This window comes from Hyperolius riggenbachi, chromosome 7, assembly GCF_040937935.1.
Source record: "Hyperolius riggenbachi isolate aHypRig1 chromosome 7, aHypRig1.pri, whole genome shotgun sequence".
Lineage (NCBI taxonomy): Eukaryota > Metazoa > Chordata > Amphibia > Anura > Hyperoliidae > Hyperolius > Hyperolius riggenbachi.
Window position 1 is genome coordinate 26,520,706 of NC_090652.1, and position 20,474 is coordinate 26,541,179.

Below are 20,474 nucleotides of genomic sequence, written 5' to 3' on the forward strand. Positions count from 1 at the left end.
AGGTTACTAGTAAAAAGGCTGCCCGTTAAAAAACGGGTGCTAGGTCACAGCCTCTTCCCACCCCCGCAACATGTGCACAGATGTGCCCCGCTCGCCCATCCTCCACCGCTGTCCGAAGCATATGCACACAGGGAGATGTTGCTTGCTTGGCAGTTGAAAAAAGCTGTTATTTCCCACGATGCAATGAGGTTCTCAGACAGCAAACTCTCAGGTCTGGAAGCACGGACACAGGGACAGAGGAGGACACAGAGGCACGGGGGTTTTATTATATAGGACTAGTGACCTAAGCCCGTTTAAAAACAGGCTCTAGGTCTCTTATGACACCGCTGCATATTAGTACACATGCGCGCGCACCCGTCTACCTGACCGTCTGCGCACACGCCCGCCCGACTCCCTGGCCCCGTCCTCCTGTCCCAACGGCTGTCTGTGCTGCGCATATGTGCAGTAGCAAAAAACCACGGACACAGGGACAGGATGACGCAGGGACAGGTTAGGTTTTATCATATAGGATTATCGGTCCTCCTTTTATTACTGTCAGCAGTACAATGACAGGTGATTTGTGATTGGCCTCTCACTCACTTCTATAAGTGATAGGGAAACCTGTTTACCTTGTATTTTCAACACGATCTTCCTGTATTCTCGATGAATCCACTTCTGTTGTTCTTGGTTCTGATTGGTCCGGTCCCACAACTGAAAGAAAAGACACATTTTGGTTAAAAACATTTCTCAAACACAAATTCAGTGAGGGCTGGAACCCACTAGAGCAATTTTGTGAGCGTTTAGGGAGGTTTTCAAAACGCTAGCGATTTCCTGAAACGCTCAGCTAATGTTAATGGATGAGCCAAATTCCACTGGAGCGATTGCGAATACCAAAATTGCTAAAACGCTAAAAATTTTAGCATTTTGCATTAGCGTTTCTGCAATGTAAAGTATATAAAAGCTGGCATAATCGCTCATCAAAACCTACACAGAGCCATTTGCTAGCGTTTTTAAATTACTGCACACTGTAAAAAAATAAATAAAATTAATTGAAAGGACCAATCAGAATTAAAACCGCTAATCGCAAATCGCTATCACAATCGCTGGCAAAACACCTACACTTTTTAAAATCGCTACCAAAATCGCCAGAAAACTCTCACGAAATTGCTTATTAAACGCTCATTAAGAACGCTAGTGGTTGCGATTAGCGATAGCGCTTTGTAGTGGGTTCCAGGCCTAAAGCCTCATACACACGCTCAACAGCGGTCTTTTATGCAGCACAATTGTCACGCAACTTTGGTTGTGAAACAAGTTAAAACAACTAAAAAAAAGTATTTTGCTATTGTTCAAACAGCTGATAAGACTGATAAGAAGTCAATCCAACTGTTGCATTGACTTCTTATCAGTTGTTTGATAATTGTGCTGCATAAAAGACCACTGTTGAGCGTGTGTATGGGGCTTAACCACTTTGTCCTCCTTGACGTAGTTCTACGACAAGGAGGACATGTGCGCTCCCGTGGCCGATCACGCGCATGCACGTGTGCTCCCGGCCGTGGATCGTTAGCCCAGGAATCAATGAATTGGGCCATGGTGCCCCATCACTGATTCCTCTCCCCCACAGAAAAAGCGACAGCTTCTCTCGGAAGCTTCGCTTTTTCTGACTCCTATGTCCCTCTAAGCGTACATTGTACGCTAGGGGGACCCGACGGCCATGCAGTAAGGACAGCGGCAGTCAGCCAGGACACTACCCGGAGGCCAGAGGTGGCAGACCCAGATAAACCTTGACCTAAAGACATTTGCAGTCAGATAAGTATAGTCCTGAGAGCCACATCTAAGCCATAAAGTGTGTACAGTTAGTAGCAAACTAGAACCTGGAGAGGCCCAGATTGAATCCCTGAGTGGTATTGCTAGAGACTGCCTATGTATAATGTAAGAGTGCTGTACAGTCACAGAGACTTTGTGCTGAGAATACAGTTATTTATGCAGAAGAAAGCTGCTGATATAAAGTGAGGTAAGTTGCTATTGCTTATAAAAAGTCCAGGCCCTACTGTCACTGAGAGACATTCTCAATCATCCCAGAGTACCCTGCTGGGTACAATTGTTGCAACGTTACAAAGTTCAGAGCTTATTCAGCCTTAAAGTCAAAGTGCACTTAAAGAGAGTTCTATTGTAGGAGGGTGGTGTTGATGGTATAGAGGGGTGCATCAGTCACTTTATATTTTATTTCATTTACCGTATATACTCGCATATAAGCCGTCCCACATATAAGCCGACCCCCCCCCCCAACTTTTCCCTCAGAAACCAGGAAAAAATGATTGACCCGCATATAAGCCCCCCCAGTGTAGCCCCCTTCACAGTATAAATGCCAGATGTTCCCCCAGTATTAGGCAGCTCCCCTCTCTATGGGGAAACAACCCTCCCTATAGCAACATGTGTTAATGCTAAATCGTGAGTAGGGTGATAGGATGACTGCCGACCTGCTTGCTGCCTGGTTATGGTGGCTTAGGTGAAGGAGAGAGCAGCGGCATCATGTGCAATTTACCTCTCCATCCGCATCGTTTGTCAGCTCAGCAGCACCTGGGATACTCTTGCCTCTGTCTGCATCATTTGTACACTCAGTGCCTGGGATCCCCTTGCCGCTCTCTCCGCATGGCTGTGTCCCCATCATTTGCCGGGGATCCCCTTGCCTCTTTCTCCGCACAGCTATGTCTGCGTCATGTGTCAGGATCCCCTTGCCGGTCCGTCCCGCTCACTATGTTTTAAGGCGCCACTAGATGTCGTCATTAGTGTTGGGCGAACAGTGTTCGCCACTGTTCGGGTTCTGCAGAACATCACCCTGTTCGGGTGATGTTCGAGTTCGGCCGAACACCTGATGGTGCTCGGCCAAAACCGTTCGGCCGCATGGCCGAACTAAGAGCGCATGGCCGAACGTTCCCCGAACGTTCGGCTAGCGCTGTGATTGGCCGAACGGGTCACGTGGTTCGGACCCCGAACGCGCTCTGATTGGCCGAACGGGTCACGTGGTTCGGCCCGAACGCGCTCTGATTGGCCGAACGGTCACGTGGTTCGGGGAAAATAAATACCCGAACCACGTCATATCTCCGCCATTTGTCTGTGGGTTTAGCTTTGGGTAGGCAGGCAGGGTAGTTCGCTCTCCAGCCACGCTAGCCAGGGTCCCCCCCAGTCATTGTGTGTCGCTGCTGGGAACAGTAGTACACCGCTCGCTCAGCCACACTATATATAGCATTGTTTACTGCCACTGTGTACAGGGCCGGCCTTTGACCTGAGCGACCGGAGCGATCGCTCAGGGCGCCGGCTTCCAGGGGGCGCTCCTGCCACTCAGGCTGCATATCTGGCTGCGGGCTCCGGCTGGGTCTGTCTCGCAACGTCTTGCCCCGCCCCCTGGTGCCGCTGGGGGTGATGGGGGCGAAGACCAACAAACTGTTGCTGCGAGCTCCGGCTCTGCCTCTAGGAGTGAGAGACTCCGAGGCGCCCACCTTCTAGGGGGCGCATAAGTGAGAAAATCACCCTCCCTGCCAGCCAGGTCTGATGTCTGAGCACCTCCTGTGAGCACCGACTGTGCCGTACAGCAATGGGTAACACTTTCCGCATCCCATTCACCTCCTGTCCCTGCTGCTTCCATCCTCGAAACACACATCCCCCTGGTGATTGGTTGTCTGGAGCCCTGCTGCTGCCGCTGAGGCTAATGGGAGTGGAAGAGAAGAACAGGAATCTGTGTAGCTGCAGTGGTCCGAGACGAGTGACACAGACAAGAGAGGCAGGAGAGGAGCACAGCCGTCCTCTCCTGATAGCCGATATTTGTGACGTTACTAGAGCAGAGAGAAGCAGATGGGGACAATTTAGATAAGATAAATTCCACTGAATTCTTCATGTCCTTTCTCTGCCTCCCAGCATGTGCTCTCCGCTGTCTGCCCTGCAGAGTCCAGCATGTTGATGTGTGTTATATGTCCCTGCCAAACGAGACTGGTGAAGACTGGTGAGATTACTCAATATCCACACAGTCTATTCCTCCTTTTTCCTGTTCCTCTTTATCTCCCAGTGCCACCCATCCTCTCTCTCTCTCTCTCTATATATATATATATATATCCCCCTCCCTCTCTCTTCATCTCTCTCTCTCTATAGATATATATATATATATATCTCCCCTCTATCTCTCCCTCTCCTCTCTCCCCCCCTCTCTCTCTCTCCCCCTCTCCCCTTCTCTCTATCTATCTCTCTCCCTCCTCTATCTCTCTCCCCCCCCCCTCTCTCTCTCCATCCCTCTCTCTCTCTCCCTCCCTCTCTCTATCTCTCCCTCTCACCCTCCCCTCTCTCTCTATATCTCTCTCTCTCTCCCCCCCCCCCTCTGTTTTTTGCCCTCGTGTCCATCTGCATACTCTAAAAGGGGATCTGCAACCTAAACCTATATACACTAAGGGGGATCTGCCTATATATACGCTAAAGGGGGGGGGGGTGTCTGCCTACATATACAAGACTAGTAGCCTATATACACTAAGGGGGGGATCTGCCTATAACAGGCAGATCCCCCCCTTAGTGTATATAGGCTACTAGTCTTTTATATGTAGGCAGATCCCCCCCCCCCCACCTTTAGTGTATATATAGGCAGATCCCCCCTTAGTGTATATAGGCTACTAGTCTTGTATATGTACTAGGCAGATTCCCCCTTTAATATATATAGGCTGTCTATATATACACTAAAGGGGGATCTGCCTACAAATACTACTACTACTACTACTATATAAGACTAGTAGCCTATATACACTAAGGGCTTGATTCACTATACGGCGCTAACCTAGTTAGCACGCCTAAAGAGTTTGGGCGTGCAAACTAGGGCGCTAGGTAGTTTGGCCTCACAAAGTTAGTACCGTTTGTGCGCAGAAAACGTTTTGCAGTGCGCCATTAACATTGCACTGTTTGTGCGGTAATTCGCCTTTGCACGCTAAACAATGCATCCTCCACACGAACGGTGCAACGTTAATGGCGTACAGCGCAACGTTTTCGGCGCTACACACGATTGGTATTTACTTTATGTGCATAGCGATACGGTGCTAATACTTAGGATCTGCCTATAATAGTTAGTGTGTGTGTGTGTGTGCGTGCGTGCGTGCGTGCGCGAAGAGGATGAATGGGGGGGCACCAAAATCTGGTTACGCTCAGGGCGCTGTGAAACCTAAGGCCGGCCCTGACTGTGTACCTCGCTCAGCCACACTATATATAGCATTGTGTTTACTGCCACTCTGTGTACACGGCTCAGCCAGACTATATAGCATTGTGTGTACTGCCACTGTGTACCTCGCTCAGCCACGCTATATATAGCATTGTTTACTGCCACTGTGTGTACACGGCTCAGCCAGACTATATAGCATTGTGTGTACTGCCACTCTGTGTACACCGCTCAGCCAGACTATATAGCATTGTTTACTGCTACTCTGTATACACCGCCAAGCCAGACTATATAGCATTGTGTACACCGCTCAGCCAGACTATATAGCATTGTTTACTGCCACTCTGTGTACACCGCTCAGCCAGACTATATAGCATTGTGTGTACTGCCACTCTGTGTACACCGCTCAGCCAGACTATATAGCATTGTGTGTACTGCCACTGTGTGTACACCGCTCAGCCAGACTATATAGCATTGTGTGTACTGCCACTCTGTGTACACTGCTCAGCCAGACTATATAGCATTGTTTACTGCCACTCTGTGTACACCGCTCAGCCAGACTATATAGCATTGTGTGTACTGCCACTCTGTGTACACCGCTCAGCCAGACTATATAGCATTGTTTACTGCCACTCTGTGTACACCGCTCAGCCAGACTATATAGCATTGTGTGTACTGCCACTGTGTGTACACCGCTCAGCCAGACTATATAGCATTGTGTGTACTGCCACTCTGTGTACACCGCTCAGCCAGACTATATAGCATTGTTTACTGCCACTCTGTGTACACCGCTCAGCCAGACTATATAGCATTGTGTGTACTGCCACTCTGTGTACACCGCTCAGCCAGACTATATAGCATTGTTTACTGCCACTCTGTGTACACCGCTCAGCCAGACTATATAGCATTGTGTGTACTGCCACTCTGTGTACACCGCTCAGCCAGACTATATAGCATTGTGTGTACTGCCACTGTGTGTACACCGCTCAGCCAGACTATATAGCATTGTGTGTACTGCCACTCTGTGTACACCGCTCAGCCAGACTATATAGCATTGTTTACTGCCACTCTGTGTACACCGCTCAGCCAGACTATATAGCATTGTGTGTACTGCCACTCTGTGTACACCGCTCAGCCAGACTATATAGCATTGTGTGTACTGCCACTGTGTGTACACCGCTCAGCCAGACTATATAGCATTGTGTGTACTGCCACTGTGTGTACACCGCTCAGCCAGACTATATAGCATTGTGTGTACTGCCACTCTGTGTACACAGCTCAGCCAGACTATATAGCATTGTTTACTGCCACTGTGTGTACACGGCTCAGCCACACTATATAGCATTGTGTTTACTGCCACTCTGTGTCTGCTGGGAACAGTAGTACACCGCTCACCCGCCACTGTATAGCATTGTGCTCTGTGTCGCTGCTGGCAATAGTGGTACACCGCTCACCCACCACTGTATAGCATTTCTGTACTGCCACTGTACTGCTGCCAGTCAGCGTGTACTTTAAGGATAAGTGAAATGAGGAAGAAATCCGGTGAAAGAGGGAGGGGCAAGGGAAGAGGTGTTTTCCCTGACGGTTCACGTACAGGCCACAGGGGAGCACCCAAGAAAACCCACTCAATACCGCCCATGTTGTCCAGGACAACAACCCTCACAGATACAAAAGAACAGGACCAGATAATTACTTGGATGACCTCTCAAGCGTCCAGCAGTGGGTTAAGCAGCACCAGCACATCACGCACGAGGTCCGAGTCCTCAGCCAGTTACAAGGAGCCAGTGGGCACAAAGCTGACACAACCGGCAGCGACACCACGCACACAACTGCCAGATAACCAGTCCGATGAATTACCTCAGGACACAATGGGGTATTCGCAGGAGCTATTCCCAGGCCAACAAACTTCCACCTTTCAAAGGTCAATGGAGGAACAGCCAGAAATGTTGTGCCCGGATTCACAACCATTAACTGTGGGAAATGCACCGGGCACTGAAATACAACAAGGCGAGTCCGAGGACTTTGAAACCCAAATCCCAGTGCAAGTTGGGCAGGAGGGGTTGCAAATGCAGGAGGTCGGCCGAGAAGCTCTGGAAGACGACGTTGGAGTGAGCTGCGCAGAGGTTGTTCTGGGGAGCTCTACTCCACGGCGGCGGCCCCCCACAATGACATATGACGAGTTTGAGGAGATGGAAGAGGAGGGTATGGACAATGTGGACATAGACCCAGATTTTGTTTGTGAACGAGAACATCGCCGTCGTAGCAGCAGCACAGATGAGTCTGTTGAAGAACCCACTGCTGCACGAGTTCGCCTTGTGCCACAAGGTAGGCGGCGCGCAATTTCAGGCACCACAAGCGTGGAAGTTCAAGTGAGAGGCAAAAGAGGCGCAAACAGAAATCGCCAGCAAGGCAGGTGCTCCAAAGTCTGGGCTTTCTTTGAAGACTGCACTGAGGATGTTACCATGGCGATTTGCAAGGTGTGCAAGACCCGCCTGAGCAGGGGGAAAAGTATTAACAACCTCTCCACCACCAGCATGAGCCGCCACATGCTATCCAAACATCCCACTCTGTGGGCAAACTCGACAGGACAGGGTACCAGCAACACTGCCTCCCTTGGGTTCACCAGACTCACCACCAGACCCGCCTCAGCAGCAGCAGTAGCCCAGCCATTGCGTGGTTCACAACATTCACAAACATCAGACGACGCTGACACTGTCACTTTCCGGAGTAGTGCTCTTGAGGTCTCCCAGTCTTCATCAAACACAACAACCAACAGTCCTTCAGTGTGCAGCCCTACGGTTCAGTTGTCTGTCTCGGAGATGTTTGAGCGCAAGAGGAAATTGCCAGCAAATGACCCCCGGGCCGTGGCAGTAACAGCCAGCATAGCCAAGCTTCTGGCCTGCGAAATGCTGCCATATCGAGTGGTGGAGACAAACAGCTTCAAGGGCATGATGTCAGTGGCCATCCCACGTTACGTGGTTCCCAGCCGCTACCACTTTGCGCGCTCTGCAGTGCCTGAGTTGCATGAGCACGTGGTCAGCAAAATAACCCGAAGCTTGAAGAATGCCGTTGCCTGCAAGGTTCACCTCACCACTGACACCTGGACGAGTGCGTTCGGCCAGGGTCGATACATCTCCCTTACCGTGCACTGGGTGAACCTTGTGGAGCCTGGCAGCGATTACTCACCTGCTACGGCGCGGGTGTTGCCCACGCCGCAAACAGCTGCACCGCCGTCCCTCCCACTGGATAACAACAGCAGCACCTACCTCTCTGACTCCTTCTCCTCCAACGCATCTCAAAGCTGTACCTCATCCGGAAACGCTAACCCAGCAGCAGTAGGATCGTGGAAGCAGTGCAGCACAGCTGTTGGCATGCGTCAGCAAGCGTTGCTGAAGCTGATCTGCCTTGGGGATAAGCAGCACACGGGGAGGAAATTTGGAGGGGAATAAAGGAACAGACGGATTTGTGGCTGGCACCGCTGGACCTGAAACCGGGCATAGTTGTGTGTGATAATGGGAGTAATCTCATTCGCGCTTTAAGGTTGGCTAAGCTGACACACATCCATTGCCTGGCGCACGTGATGAACCTAGTAGTTCAGCGGTTCCTGAAGACATACCCAGGCGTGGCCGATCTTCTGTTGAAGGTGCGACGAGTGGCCAAACATTGTAGAAATTCAAGTACTGCTTCGGGGGCACTCGCCAAGATGCAGGAGCGCTTCAATCTCCCCCACCATCGCTTGCTGTGTGATGTCCCTACGCGCTGGAATTCTACGCTGCACATGCTAGCCCGCTTTTGCGAGCAGAAGAGTGCAGTGGTCCAGTACATGACGGCGCAGTACCGAGGTGCATCCGGACAGCTGCCAAGCTTCTGTGGATCCGATTGGGCCAACATGTTGGACCTCTGCCAAGTCCTCCAAAATTTTGAGCAATCCACGTTGCTTGTGAGCAGTGACAACTCTTCAGTCAGCATTACCATACCACTGCTGTGTTTACTGAAGAGGTCAATGTTGAAAATCAAGGAAACAGCTGTCATGATGCAACTGGGGGAATCTGAAGGAGAAAACGATCAGCGTGATGGTACCAACATCAGGCCATCCGCCTCAGGAAACGCTGGCCCCAGCAGCTATGACGAAGAAGAGGAGGAGGAACAGCTGGAGTTGGAGCAGGAATTTCCTGCCACCACTGACGAGGGCCAGAGCGGTGCACGTTGGACTTCCACAATTCAGCGCGAATGGTCAGCAGCAGCAGACCAGGAAGAAGGTGACGACTATGATGCATCACAACAGCTATCACAACGCTCACAAGAGGATGATGAGGATTCTGGTAGGACTCTGGCACACATGGCTCAATTCATGCTAGACTGCATTGAACGCGACCCACGCATTGTGCGCATTCTGGACAACACCAATTACTGGGTTTATACCCTTCTGGATCCACGGTACAAACACAATGTTCCAAAACTGCTTGAAGAAAGAGTCAGACAGGTCAAAATGGAAGAATACCAGCAGGCCCTTGTGGAGACTTTAGAGAGGAGATTGACATCCTCCCCGTCCTCTAGCCAGTTGTACGCCGACAGACTGACTTCCGCAAACCCAGGACGACCAGGAGGGCAGCAAAAAACACAAGCCGCAGCTAGTGCCCAAAAGGGAATGGTATCGGCAGTGTCCTTGGAGTGGGAAAATTTTCTGACACCCATGCAGCAGCAGCCCACAGAACAGCAAGCGTGCAGATCCACCTCCAACACCGATCGCCTGGAGAAGATGGTCAAGGACTACATGTCAGATGGCGTAGCTGTGTCTAACAATCCATCTGCACCCTTCAACTATTGGGTATCGAAGCTAGACACCTGGCACGAACTGGCAATGTACGCAATAGAGGTGCTGGCTTGCCCGGCAGCCAGCGTTATGTCGGAACGCTGTTTCAGTGCTGCCGGAGGCATCGTCACAGATCGGCGTATCCACCTCTCCACAGAATATGCAGACCGTCTGACTCAAATTAAAATGAATCAATCCTGGATTGGACTGCATGGCGGCAAAAAGCATTGCTGCTATATCCGCACGCTTTTTGTCCTCATGCAAGGCCTGGGTTGTTGTGTCTCAAAAAGCATGGCCTTCTCCTCCTGCGCCTGCTCCTGTTCCATCACGTGTGCTGCTGCTGCTGGGTTAGCGTTGCCGGACCCTGTTTATGGAACCTCTCATCTGTATTACACTTATGACTGCATGGCGGCAAAAAGCATTGCTATATCCGCACGCTTTTTGTCCTCATGCAAGGCCTGTGTTGTTGTGTCTCAAAAAGCATGGCCTTCTCCTCCTGCGCCTGCTCCTGTTCCATCACGTGTGCTGCTGCTGCTGGGTTAGCGTTGCCGGTCCCTGTTTATGGAACCTCTCATCTGTATTACACTTATGACTGCATGGCGGCAAAAAGCATTGTTATATCCGCACGCTTCTTGTCCTCATGCAAGGCCTGGGTTGTTGTGTCTCAAAGCGTGGCCTTCTCCTCCTGCGCCTCCTCCTATTCCATCACGTGTGCTGCTGCTGCTGCTGGGTTAGCGTTACCGGTCCCTGTTTATGGAACCTCTTCTCTTTATTACATTTATGACTGCATGGCGGTAAAAAGCATGCTATCCGCACGCTTCTTGTCCTCATGCAAGGCCTGGGTTGTTGTGTCTCAAAAAGTGTGGCCTTCTCCTCCTGCGCCTCCTCCTGTTCCATCACGTGTGCTGCTGCTGCTGCTGCTGGGTTAGCGTTACCGGTCCCTGTTTATGGAACCTCTTCTCTTTATTACATTTATGACTGCATGGCGGTAAAAAGCATGCTATCCGCACGCTTCTTGTCCTCATGCAAGGCCTGGGTTGTTGTGTCTCAAAAAGCGTGGCCTTCTCCTCCTGCGCCTCCTCCTGTTCCATCACGTGTGCTGCTGCTGCTGCTGGGTTAGCGTTACCGGTCCCTGTTTATGGAACCTCTTCTCTTTATTACATTTATGACTGCATGGCGGTAAAAAGCATGCTATCCGCACGCTTCTTGTCCTCATGCAAGGCCTGGGTTGTTGTGTCTAAAAAAGCGTGGCCTTCTCCTCCTGCGCCTCCTCCTGTTCCATCACGTGTGCTGCTGCTGGGTTAGCGTTACCGGTCCCTGTTTATGGAACCTCTTCTCTTTATTACATTTATGACTGCATGGCGGTAAAAAGCATGCTATCCGCACGCTTCTTGTCCTCATGCAAGGCCTGGGTTGTTGTGTCTCAAAAAGCGTGGCCTTCTCCTCCTGCGCCTCCTCCTGTTCCATCACGTGTGCTGCTGCTGCTGCTGGGTTAGCGTTACCGGTCCCTGTTTATGGAACCTCTTCTCTTTATTACATTTATGACTGCATGGCGGTAAAAAGCATGCTATCCGCACGCTTCTTGTCCTCATGCAAGGCCTGGGTTGTTGTGTCTCAAAAAGCGTGGCCTTCTCTTCCTGCGCCTCCTCCTGTTCCATCACGTGTGCTGCTGCTGCTGCTGGGTTAGCGTTACCGGTCCCTGTTTATGGAACCTCTTCTCTTTATTACATTTATGACTGCATGGCGGTAAAAAGCATGCTATCCGCACGCTTCTTGTCCTCATGCAAGGCCTGGGTTGTTGTGTCTCAAAAAGCGTGGCCTTCTCCTCCTGCGCCTCCTCCTGTTCCATCACGTGTGCTGCTGCTGCTGCTGGGTTAGCGTTACCGGTCCCTGTTTATGGAACCTCTTCTCTTTATTACATTTATGACTGCATGGCGGTAAAAAGCATGCTATCCGCACGCTTCTTGTCCTCATGCAAGGCCTGGGTTGTTGTGTCTCAAAGCGTGGCCTTCTCCTCCTGCGCCTCCTCCTGTTCCATCACGTGTGCTGCTGCTGCTGCTGGGTTAGCGTTACCGGTCCCTGTTTATGGAACCTCTTCTCTTTATTACATTTATCACTGCATGGCGGTAAAAAGCATGTTACCTGTGCAAAGAAACATGACATTTTCAGCATTTAAAAGACAGTTTTTCCTTTGAAACTTTACAATCAATTTTCTCAAAAAATATAAGCTCTTTTTCAAATATTTTTTTTTCCTCTTGTACCCACTCCCAAGGTGCACATACCCTGCTAATTTGGGGTATGTAGCATGTAAGGAAGCTTTACAAAGCACGAAAGTTCGGGTCCCCATTGACTTCCATTATGTTCGGAGTTCGGCGCAAACGCCCGAACATCGCGGCGATGTTCGGCGAACGTTCTCGAACCCGAACATCTAGGTGTTCGCCCAACACTAGTCGTCATAGATTTGAGACACAAGGATGCGGACAAAGAGGCAAGGGGATTCCCGACACGTGACGTGTACAAAGTCTTGCGGTTAGAGAGGCGAGGGGATCCCCAGAACTGATTGGACTAAGTGCGCACAGAGAGGCAAGGGGATCCCCGGAACCGAGCCGATGTGCACAAAGAGGCAAGCGGATCCCTGGCACTGAGTGGACTAATGGATGCACATGATGCCGCTGCTCTCTCCTCCACTGAAGCCAGCATAATCAGGCAGTTAGCAGGTCAGCAGTCATCCTATCGCCCTACTTACGATGTTGCAAAGGAGGGTGGGCACACACACAGATCGGGGGGCATAAGCACACACATACTACACAAGTTGACTCGTATACAAGCCGAGACCCCTGCTTTTGGGGCACTTTTTGGGGGTAAAAATTCCGCTTGTATGCGAGTATATACGGTATCTTTATTTTGCTTTAACCTATTTTGATTATTTGATTTTTATTTTATTTTGTTTGTTATTTTGGGAGGCCCAATCCAGAGGGGAGGTATTAAGAGTAAAGTGTATTAAGTGCTACAAATACAACCTAGAGAGTCTAAAAGATCTTGGAGCAAGGTGAATGTTCTGATTGGACCAACCAACGAATTGTCATCTATTCAGTACCATATTGCGAACTGTCACAAGTTTCCCCCAAGGTTTTGCTGAGCAATATGATGTGCAAGGGAGGAGTGTTTTGACATTGAAGTGTTTTGGCTGATAACAATTGCCATGACCACTGTTCGGTTGCGAATAAATCTTTGATAATTTCATCTCAAGTCAGTGTCTGGTGGATTCCACTCACCTGGAGCCTGGTACCTACAGTTTCATACGGGTTACACTATCTGTAGGCAGGGAGCTGGGTGCAGTCTAGAGTAGGGTGCTGGGTGCAGACTAGGGCAGGGTGCTGGGTGCAGACAGGGGCAGGGTGCTTGGTGCAGTCTAGGGCACGGTGCTCAGTACAGATAGGGGCAGGGTGCTGTCTGTGGGCAGGGTGCTGGGTGAAGACTAGGGGAGGGTGCTGGGTATAGGCTAGGGTTTGGTGATGGCTAAGGCTGGGTGCAGGCAGAGACAATGTGCTGGGTGCAGACTAGGGCTGGGTGCAGGCAGCGGCAGAGTGCTGGGTACAGGCAAGGGGAGGGTGCAGACTTAAGCTGGGTGCAGGCAGGGTGCAGGCTTGGGCTGGGTGCAGGAAGCAGCAGGGTGCTTGGTACAGGCTGAGGGAGGGTGCAGACCTGGGCTGGGTGCAGACAGGAGCAGGGTGCAGGGTGCCGGCAGGGTGCAGACTAAAGCTGGGTGCATACAGCGGCAGGGTGCTTAGGTACAGGCAGGGGGAGGGTGCAGACTTGGTCTCGGTGCAGGCAGGGTGCAGACTAGGGCTGGGTGCAGGCAGCGGCAGGGTGCTGGGTACAGGAAGGTGGAGGGTGCAGACTAGGGCGGGGTGCAGGCAGGGGCAGGGTGCAGACTAGGGCTGGGTGCAGGCAGTGGCAGGGTGCTGGGTACAGGCAGGGGGAGGGTGCAAACTAGGGCTGGGTGCAGGCAGGGGAAGGGTGTTGGGTACAGGCAGGTTCAGGGTACTGGGTGCAGGCAGGGGCAGGTGCTGGGTACAGGCAGGGTCAGGGTGCTGGGTGTAGGCAGGGTCAGGGTGCTGGGTACAGGCAGGGGCAGGGTGCTGGGTACAGGCAGGGGCAGGTGCAGGCTAGGGCTGGGTGCAGTCAGCGGCAGGGTGCTGGGTACAGGCAGGAGCAGGATGCAGTCAGCGGCAGGGTCCTGAATGCAGGCAGGGGCAGGGTGCTGGGTACAGGTAGGGGCAAGGTGCTGGGTACAGGCAGGGGTAGGGTGCTGGGTACAGGCAGGGATAGGGTGCTGGGTACAGGCTGGTGCTGGGTGCAGGCAGGGGCAGGTGCTGGGTGTAGGCCGGGGCAGGGTGTGAGGATATATGTGGTGATGATGATATATACGGTAATATGCAGAACATAGCAGCCATATGGTATCTCGTGGAAGCCATATTTTCACCTTTTCTGCCTGCGTCATATGTGTAAGTCTGCTCAAAGCCAGCTGGCTTCAGGGTAATTGGACACCGGGCTGCTAATGTGAGTTCCTTATGTAAATGTAAATTAACTCTGCATTCAGTGGCCAGCAGGAAAAGCTACCATTGTCTGCATTTAAATAGATCAATTACGTTGGATAGGCAAATGAACCTAGACATTCAAAATTAGGGACTGTCTACCTAGCCTCTAATTAGGAGATGGCTAATTAGTCAATAGCCAGTCAGGTCCTTACCTTTGATCTGCTATGAAATACTGTCTCATACTGTATGTGTACTTTGCTTTGTCACCTGTAACTTGTAGTACAGAAGTCCATAACAAGGAAACAGGTAATTACATAACAACCCCCGCTTTTGTCCTGCATAATGAAAAGGTGTTGCATTGCTTTGAACTTGGTGTATATGTAAACAAGCCAATATACAATCCAGACTAAATGAGTCTGGACAGTTGGAAGCTAACACAGGAACGTTTGAAGTTTACATATGACAGCCTGCTGGAAGTGTGTGAAGTGTTTTGAAGTCTATGTGTATAAACAGGAAAAGCTTTGAAGTGGCATGTCATAGCCAGCAAGGATGGGCTGGCACACCTGAGGAAATTGGATTATTCCTGGATCTGGACATTTGAGTGGCCCCGGGCCACACATTTTTCTATAAAACATCAGCTAGGATAGTCACAACCTGTAGTTCTTTGGAGATAGCAACACGCTAGGACTATCCTGGTTCCTGACCAGAACTGCGTTCTCCTCGCAACAACGCTCAGATCTATATGCTGGTAACGTTTATTTCCCTTTTATTTCTGCAACGTGTCTTGTTGTGTATCTTTGTAACTTTTATATTTGTAATTTTTACTTTGTTTTGAAAATCTTTTGTATATATTGTTTTCTGCACTGTTCCACTTTTTTCAGGAATATTAAATCCTTATTTAATAAGTTTGACTTCTGCTGTACTAAGCCAACGCTCATAGCCTAGAAGAGACTGCAGTGTAATTTATGTTACACAATCAGTGCCTGATTGTGCCGTCCTACTGTACGATTGTATTGTGTGTTTTGCGTTTCCGTGTTTGGCCTAAGAGCAAAGCTGACCCAAATACAAAAATGCGGACTGCATGCAGATCACTCGACAGCAGAGTGGGAATCGTTGAAGTGTCTAGCAGCAGCTAGTGGTGGCAGTGAGAAGTGCTTTGAGGGGCGACAGCCTTGTTGTAGCTTGAATAAGGCTGCTCCCCTCTTGATCTGGTCAAACCCGCAGTCGGGAACCGTATCTGCAGGCTTGCCGTGGGGCCGGTTCCTGACACAGGGTGCTTGGTACAGGCAGGGGTAGGGTGCTGGGCACAGCCAGGGGAAGGGTGCTGGGTGCAGGCAGGGTCAAGTACTGGGTGCAGGCTCGAGCAGGGTGCTGGGTGCAGGCAGGGTGCTGGTGGGATCAGCCTGCCGGGTGCAGGCAGGGGCAGGTGCTGGGTATAGGCAGGGGCAGGGTGTAGACTTGGGCTGTGTGCAGGCAGCGTCAGGGTGCTGGGTACAGGCTGGGTGCAGGTAGGGGCAGTGTTTTGGGTGGGCTGGGTGTAGGCAGGGCACAGACTAGGGCTTAACGCCATTACAGACTCTCCTAGTGTCTTCCTGCCTGTTGCGAAAATCAAATTTTCGGTTTTGCAAACGCAAATTTGCCACAAAAGTTCACGAACTGCCATAGACTTCAGTGGGCAGACAAATTTAAAAACCTATAGGAATTGTTTCTGGCCACAAAAGTGATAGAAAAGTTGTTTAAAGGGGCCTAACACCTGGACTATGGCATCCCGGAGGGGGGATCCATGGCAAAAGTCAAACCAAAAATGACGTAGTTTACGCAAAGTCGCAGAAATCACATTACATTCTGAAATTTGTGGCATTAAGTGCGTTAAAACGTCCGGTATGCGTACAGGGCGATAAGGTAGTGTAAGGGTTAGGCCTGGTTAAAACTGACAGATGAAACGCCACATTTAACGCACTGCAAACAATCGCAAATAGCTTTAGTGATAACGTCAGGTGAGCAAATCATTGTTTTTACTAGTTGACACCTCCAGGACATAAATGTTAGTCTTCTCTGTGTGGTGTGTAGTGGCCGCCGTGCTTGTGCTTCCATTCGCCGGAGTGCAGGTGATTGCAGTTTTCCAGCCCCTATGGTCAGGCTGAGGTAGTTCAATGACAGTTAAGTTACCAAAAAAAAAACCAAAAAAAACCACCTGAGTGTCCAGAACCACTACTGGCATCTAGTATCCACTACTGCCCCCTGTATAAGGCCTCAGTGCAGAATCGGTGTGATTCTGCACTGAGGCCTTATGCAGGGGGCTGTAGTGGATACTAAATGCCAGTAGTGGTTCTGGACACTCAGGTGTTTTTTTTTTTCTTTTTAAACTGAATGTCACTTCACGCAGCTCAGGTGACAGATAGGTTTATATAGCATAAACCTATCTGTCACCTGAGCTGCGTGAAGTGACATTCAGTTTAAAAAGAAAAAAAAAACACCTGAGTGTCCAGAACCACTACTGGCATTTAGTATCCACTACAGCCCCCTGCATAAGGCCTCAGTGCAGAATCACACCGATTCTGCACTGAGGCCTTATACAGGGGGCAACAATCAACTCAAAATATAGGCCCTGCAAGCAGGGGTGTACCTAAGTAATATAGAGCCTATGGCAAACACTGAAAATGTGCCCCCCCCCCCCCCTCTCCCGGTCAGAGCCCCCTTCCTCTCTAAAAACCGCATCCTTTCTCGAGTACTGTACATGGGTTTTGGTTGCCAATATTTCTTGGCTCGGAATATTGCTAAAGTTTTGGAAATATTGCTAAAGTTTTGGAAATATCTCTTCTTATTTCCTCTCTGTCCTCTTTTCTAACACTAAGCCAAGTGCACCCTACATACATAGATTAAGTAGCAATGTTCCCCAGATAACAGAAGTAAACTGAGGTCTGAGTGACAGGGAGGCATGGGGCGCAGCACAGGAGCAGGCATGGCGCCCATGTTGCTGTGGCGCCCATGGCATGAGCCATGTCTGCACCCCTCTAGATACACCTCTGCCTGCAAGTAAGGCCTTATGCAGGGCAGTATTGGGTTATTGGGATTATTGGGTTATGGTTGGTGAACTAATAGGACCAGCAGACCTTTCTCCAACAGCTAACGTGTACACTGGACACACAGAACAGCAATATCACAAGATCAAAACACAGCCATTAGAAGGGCTCTTGGGGTTATGTAGATGGTGAATTGGTACTTCAGCAGCAAAAAACTGCACTTGGGACACAGAACACAGGCCTAACGCTTTCCCTATCTGTAGCAGCTCTCTCCCTAAACTGCTTCTTACAGCACACAGAGTGTAAAATGGCTGCCGTGCACCCGACCACCCTTTCTGTCTTTGCTATAGTTGGATTTTCCGCATCTGATACTTGAATGGATAGGGAGGCTCAGGCAAGGAGGCAGCAGAGGGGGGGGGGGGGGGGGGGGGCAGGCGGGGAGGTGGCGGAAGGAAGACTCAGGCAGGCAAGGCAGTATTGGAGGCAGCCAGGGATGGTGTGGACAATGTTTTTATATCCCCAAAGCCCCAGGGAAAAATTCCACAACTTTCCAGGTCATGGATTTTGCTGCCCGGGAGAGGCATAGCTTTGCACTGTAGCTCTGCCTCTGCTCACTTCAATCTCCGCCTCTGTGAAAGAAGACTGAGAGGGGCGGGGAGAAGTGGAGATCGTCAGCAATTGACTCAAGCAGAGGCAGAGATACTGCGCAAAGCTCTGCCTCTACCAGAAAGTGATCCCTGAATTTTGCCCCAGGGATTTGGGGGGTATAAAAAGACATCGTTCTGCCACGGGAATGCGGCGTTTCAGCTATGATCTTATTGCTGAAGATAAATGGCCAGTAAAAATAGTTTTTTGGTGGGCTTCAGACTCTCTTTAAGGCCCTTACACATGCCTGAACTGTCTGTAAGAAACAAGTGACAAAAAGACACAACAGAACTGGCAGCACCATCACTTCAGCCTGTTGTGACTTTGTTGCAGAGCTTTGTTGCAGAGCATATCTTAATCTTGGGATGTGAGTTTTTATTCTATTTGGTTGTATTGTTTATACTTGAGCATTTAACAGTCTACAGTTAGACCGGTATTGCCTGTTTTATCCATTTTATACTGACATCCTGCTATGAGCACTATGAGCACTACCAACTTGGACACTGATCCTATTATATGAAGACCCCAGTTTGGACCTTATAGAGATTCCTGGAATCCATTGCAGAGCCATTTATAGCCTTGTAGTTCGGGCTCTTGCGGGCTGGTAAGTCTTTCATTTACCTGCTACTGGTGGCTGGTCACTGAAGTTTAATGACACTGGGTGTTATGCTATATATATATACCGATGAACTACCTAGCACTGATTGTTTTTATTCTTAGATACAAACATAGCTGGGAGTGGTGTGTAGCTTTTGTAAAAAAAAAAAATAGCTAGCAGTCTAAGGTTACAAATAATTTTCAGATCTCAGAACTCCAACAGGTTGAGTGGGGATTTATTTTGCTGGAGGTGTGGTTCTTAAAAGTGGGTGAAGTAAAATTACTTTTTTTTTATTGCATCAGGCTCCTTGCTTAGCCCTCATTCCCTGTTCATTCTTTACAGAGTGCTTACTTAATGCCCCCTATTACAGTGCTCCATATTATTGTGCCCCACATTATAGTGTTTCTCATTATAGTCATCCCCCCTTTTTTAGCATTAAAGAGACACTGAAGCGAAAAAAAAAATGATGATATTATGATTTGTATGTGTAGTACAGCTAAGAAATAAAACATTAAGATCAGATACATCAGTCTAATTGTTTCCAGTACAGGAAGAGTTGAGAAACTCCAGTTGTTATCTCTATGCAAAAAAGCTATTAAGCTCTCCGACTAACTTAGTCGTGGAGAGGGCTGTTATCTGACTTTTATTATCTCAACTGTAATTGAACTGTTTACTTTTCCTCTGCTAGAGGAGAGGTCATTACTTCACAGACTGCTCTGAAAGACTCATTTTGAATGCTGAGTGTTGTGTAATCTGCACATATTAGAGAGTGATGCAATGTTAGAAAAAACACTATATACCTGAAAATAAAAATATGAGAATATTTTCTTTGGTGCTAATCTTCTAGTAATTATTCATAGTACACAACCAATTCATTATATCATATATTTTTTTTCGCTTCAGTGTCTCTTTAAGCATTCAATTTAATTACCAGTTGCTGAGGTTGGCACTTGGTCCAGATGAATTCGGCAAGCAACCGATGGGATAGATAAACGTCCGCCACATTCTGAAATCAAGACAAAAGAATTTCGGAGTAATTTGAAAATATAATATTAGCTTTCAATAACATACTTTAAAAACAATGTCTTTGGTGATTGTTTTTGTGATAGTGTTGGTGTTTTTCTCCTTTTTTAAATTCTTTACAGTAAATAGGTTAGGGGTTTCAAACAACCCCTTATACCGGTTTTAAAGTATGGGTGGCTATATCAATGTAAAAACACAATCATAAGCACCCCCTCCACATAAAAAAAAAAAAAATACGCCTGCATTCTTTCTGGGCCAAACAAAGGTAGAGGTGGAATGCATGCCTCCATAACTCCAACCACACCCCACAAAAATAATTACTCCTTCAATGAGATTTCCCCCTCTCCCCAATCTACTCTTGCAATAGGGTAGGGAACTCAGACTTTACTAGCTCCAATACTGTGTGCAGCTTGGGTGTACCGATCTGTAATTACAGCGCAGACTCAATAATTCCACCATCACACCAAAAGTAATGAACACACTTTCCAAAGGTAATTAGACCTTAATTACAGGGTCTAATGATGGCACAAATAGATCAGCAGCTCACTCTCCCCCTGCCAATCTCCCCTTCCAGCAAATGCATTATAATCAAGTGATTCCAGAAAATCAGTCCAGGGTCAAATGGCCCCTTGTTACAGGGACCCACTAGATGTACAAGTATAGTTGC

General features: G+C 49.2%; 1 protein-coding gene across 1 annotated transcript in view; it reads right to left on the reverse strand.

The window, feature by feature from the left end:
* Nucleotides 1–604: 604 nt before the first annotated feature.
* Nucleotides 605–20,474, reverse strand: part of LOC137525956 (uncharacterized) — a 70,471-nt gene continuing 50,601 nt past the window's right edge. Inside the window, exons 4-5 of the mRNA XM_068247165.1 lie at nt 19,716–19,790; nt 605–690 (exon numbers count right to left, since the gene is read on the reverse strand). Coding sequence (XP_068103266.1) covers nt 605–690; nt 19,716–19,790 — 161 coding nt within the window. The remainder of the gene's footprint in view (nt 691–19,715; nt 19,791–20,474) is intronic.